At 45.9% G+C, this 2738-nt stretch overlaps 1 protein-coding gene across 1 annotated transcript; it reads right to left on the reverse strand.

The window, feature by feature from the left end:
* Positions 1–282: 282 nt before the first annotated feature.
* Positions 283–2041, reverse strand: LOC144706605 (uncharacterized). Its single transcript, XM_078579600.1, has 4 exons — positions 1889–2041; positions 1699–1774; positions 1053–1378; positions 283–973 (listed from the first exon to the last, which is right to left on the reverse strand). The coding sequence occupies exons 1-4, from the start codon at positions 1925–1927 to the stop codon at positions 386–388; spliced, it is 1029 nt and encodes a 342-aa protein (XP_078435726.1). The 5' UTR covers positions 1928–2041; the 3' UTR covers positions 283–385.
* Between the last annotated feature and the right edge of the window lie 697 nt (positions 2042–2738).

Genomic DNA, 2738 nt, shown 5'->3' on the forward strand with positions numbered 1-2738 from the left:
TCTATCAATCTGTCTATGTCTATCCATCCATCCATCAATCTTTTTTTTTCGAATTTCCTGGATTCGAAGTTCCCTTCTCGTGGTGTCCTCATCGTCAAGTCGATAATATCTATTTATATCTCTATAACATAGCCGTCCGACATTTCTCTGAGAGAAAGAGATAGATAGATAGATCGATAGATAGATAGATAGATAGAGAGAGAGAGAGAGAGAGAGAGAGATACAGAGAGAGATAGAGGAGTACGTAGAAGAGAAAATAATAGAGGAGCCGAGGAGACTGTGTTGTAATTATTGGTGGCGACCTTTCCACCAGACGACGATACATATCATATAACATATTTCCCTTATCTTACATAATATCGCGCGGTAAAAAAGAGATAAGCTGTTACATGATTCTACAGGCTTGGGCATTATCATCGCTGAAGATGTGGGTGTACTCCGGCGGCGCCACGTATGAGACCGGTGCGGAAGTGTAGGCGTGAACCATGCGCTGAGTGCCGAGATCCTGACCGTTCATCTTCGCCCTCTGATGATCCATCATCGCCCTCTGATGGTCCATCATTGCCGCCATTCTCTGCTTCTGCAGTTCGTAGGCGGCGGCCCCCTCCTTACCGTGCTTCACGTCATGAACTGTCTTATGATCCTTCATCTCCTCGTGTTTCTTATCGTTGCCCAGATCCTTGTTCTTCACAGATGCAAAGAAATCTTTCAGCTCCTCGTGTTTCTTATCTTTGCCCAGATCCTTGTTCTTGGTAGATGCAAAGAAATCTTTCAGTTCCTCGTGTTTCTTATCCTTGCCCTGATCCTTGTTCTTGGGAATTGGAAATAAATCTTTCAATTCCTCGTGTTTCTTATCGTTGCCCGGGACCTTGTTCTTGGCCATTGGAAAGTGATCTTCGAAATCGGAGTCGTCTTCGTCGTCGAAGTCGCTCTCGTCGTCGTCGTCGTCGCTGTAGCTATCGTCTTCTTCCTCCTGCAGAGAGAAAAAATAAAACCATGTCAAGATTCAATGGAAAATCTGTAGCTGATAAAAGTTTGGTGATAGTTCTTAACTTAGGCAGGATCATGGGGGGCTTGTGGGCATTGGAATGGGGGAGGTTGAGATCTTTGAGTTTGTTCAACAGATGTTGAGCTTGTTCGGGATTCATTTTCTGGGTTTGATGGGGTTTGATAGGATGCTGAGGCTCTTTGAAAGGATTAGCTTCCTTTGGAGTTTCTTTAGCTTTGTTTTGTGGGGGTGGGGGCGGCTGAGTTTTGGGAAGGATAACGCTGGCCGGCTTGCCGGCCTTAGCGAGCTTCTTGACGAGGGCGGCGGGGTCAACGTCGCCGGAGACGGTGACCTTGCCATGTTCTGCATCAATTGCGACGGTGTACACGCCTGAAGAAAAGAAAGAAGAAATTTGGAGACTGAGAAAGTTTAACAAACTTCTGCTAATCGTCGTAAAAAACCCGGTTATCAAAAACCGGTTTTAAATTGACAAAGTCATCTAAATTCCCAGAGAAGGTGACAAACTGCTGACGATCGTTGTATAGAGGCCTAATGGTCAAAGCCGTTTATATTCGCAAAGTATTTAACAGTCTTTAGCTGAGCCATGTGAGAGTTCCAAGTTGAATGAAATAGTTACACTTCTAAAAACCAAATTATGGAAAACAGAGAGAGAGATAGAGGACGCGTGAGCAGAAGACAAGAGGCGATACCGTCGATGCTCTGAAGCAGCTTCTTGACCTTGCTCTTGCAGCCTTGGCAGTGGATGTTCACTTTCAGCTCACATGTCTGCAGTGTTCATCAATGTGTCATGGATAAGGATAGAAATTCTGCGACTCCAGAGAGAGAGAGAGAGAGAGAGAGCGAGACAGCCGTAGAGAGAGAGAGAGAGAGAGAGAGAACCTGGGCCTTGAGAAGCTTGAAGTTTTGGTGCCCATTCATCTTTCAACAGCTGAAAGGGGGAGTCGACGCGGGGAAGGAAGAGAAACAGAGACTTGGGAAGGGGAAGTGGGCTTAAGAAAGGCGTCTTGGTCCCCGCTTTTCCCCTCTAATTTTAAACCTTTTACCCTCTGTCTCTATCTCTCTCTCTCACTCCTCCCTCTCTCTCTCTCCTTCCTTTATCTCTCTCTCCCTCTCTCCCTCCATCTGTATATCTCTCTCAGCCTCTCTATCTGTCTCTATCTCTCTCTCCTCCTCCCGCTCTATCTGTATCTCTCTCTTCTCTCCCTCTCTCTCGATAGAATTCACAACAGGGCTGAAGAAAGAGAGAGCGAGAGAGATATAGAGATAGAGAGAGAGGTAGAGATAGAGAGAGAGGTAGAGATAGAGAGAGAGAGAGAGGTAGAGATAGAGAGAGAGAGAGAGAGCGAGAGAGAGGTAGAGAGAGAGATAGAGATAGAGTTAAACAGAGAGGTAGTGAGAAAGATAGAGAGAGATAGAGAGAGCGAGAGCGATAGAGAGAGCGAGAGAGAGAGCGAGAGCGATAGAGAGAGCGAGAGAGAGAGCGAAAGCGATAGAGAGAGCGAGAGAGAGAGCGAGAAAGAGATAGAGATAGAGATAAACAGAGAGGTAGTGAGAAAGATAGAGAGAGATAGAGAGAGCGAGAGCGATAGAGAGAGCGAGAGAGAGAGCGAGAGAGATAGAGATAGAGATAGAAAGAGAGAGCGAGAGAGATAGAGATAGAGATAGAAAGAGAGAGCGAGAGAGATAGAGATAGAGATATGAAGAGAGAGCGAGAGAGATAGAGATAGAG

The sequence above is a fragment of the Wolffia australiana genome, chromosome 8 (genome assembly GCF_029677425.1).
Source record: "Wolffia australiana isolate 7733 chromosome 8, ASM2967742v1".
Lineage (NCBI taxonomy): Eukaryota > Viridiplantae > Streptophyta > Magnoliopsida > Alismatales > Araceae > Wolffia > Wolffia australiana.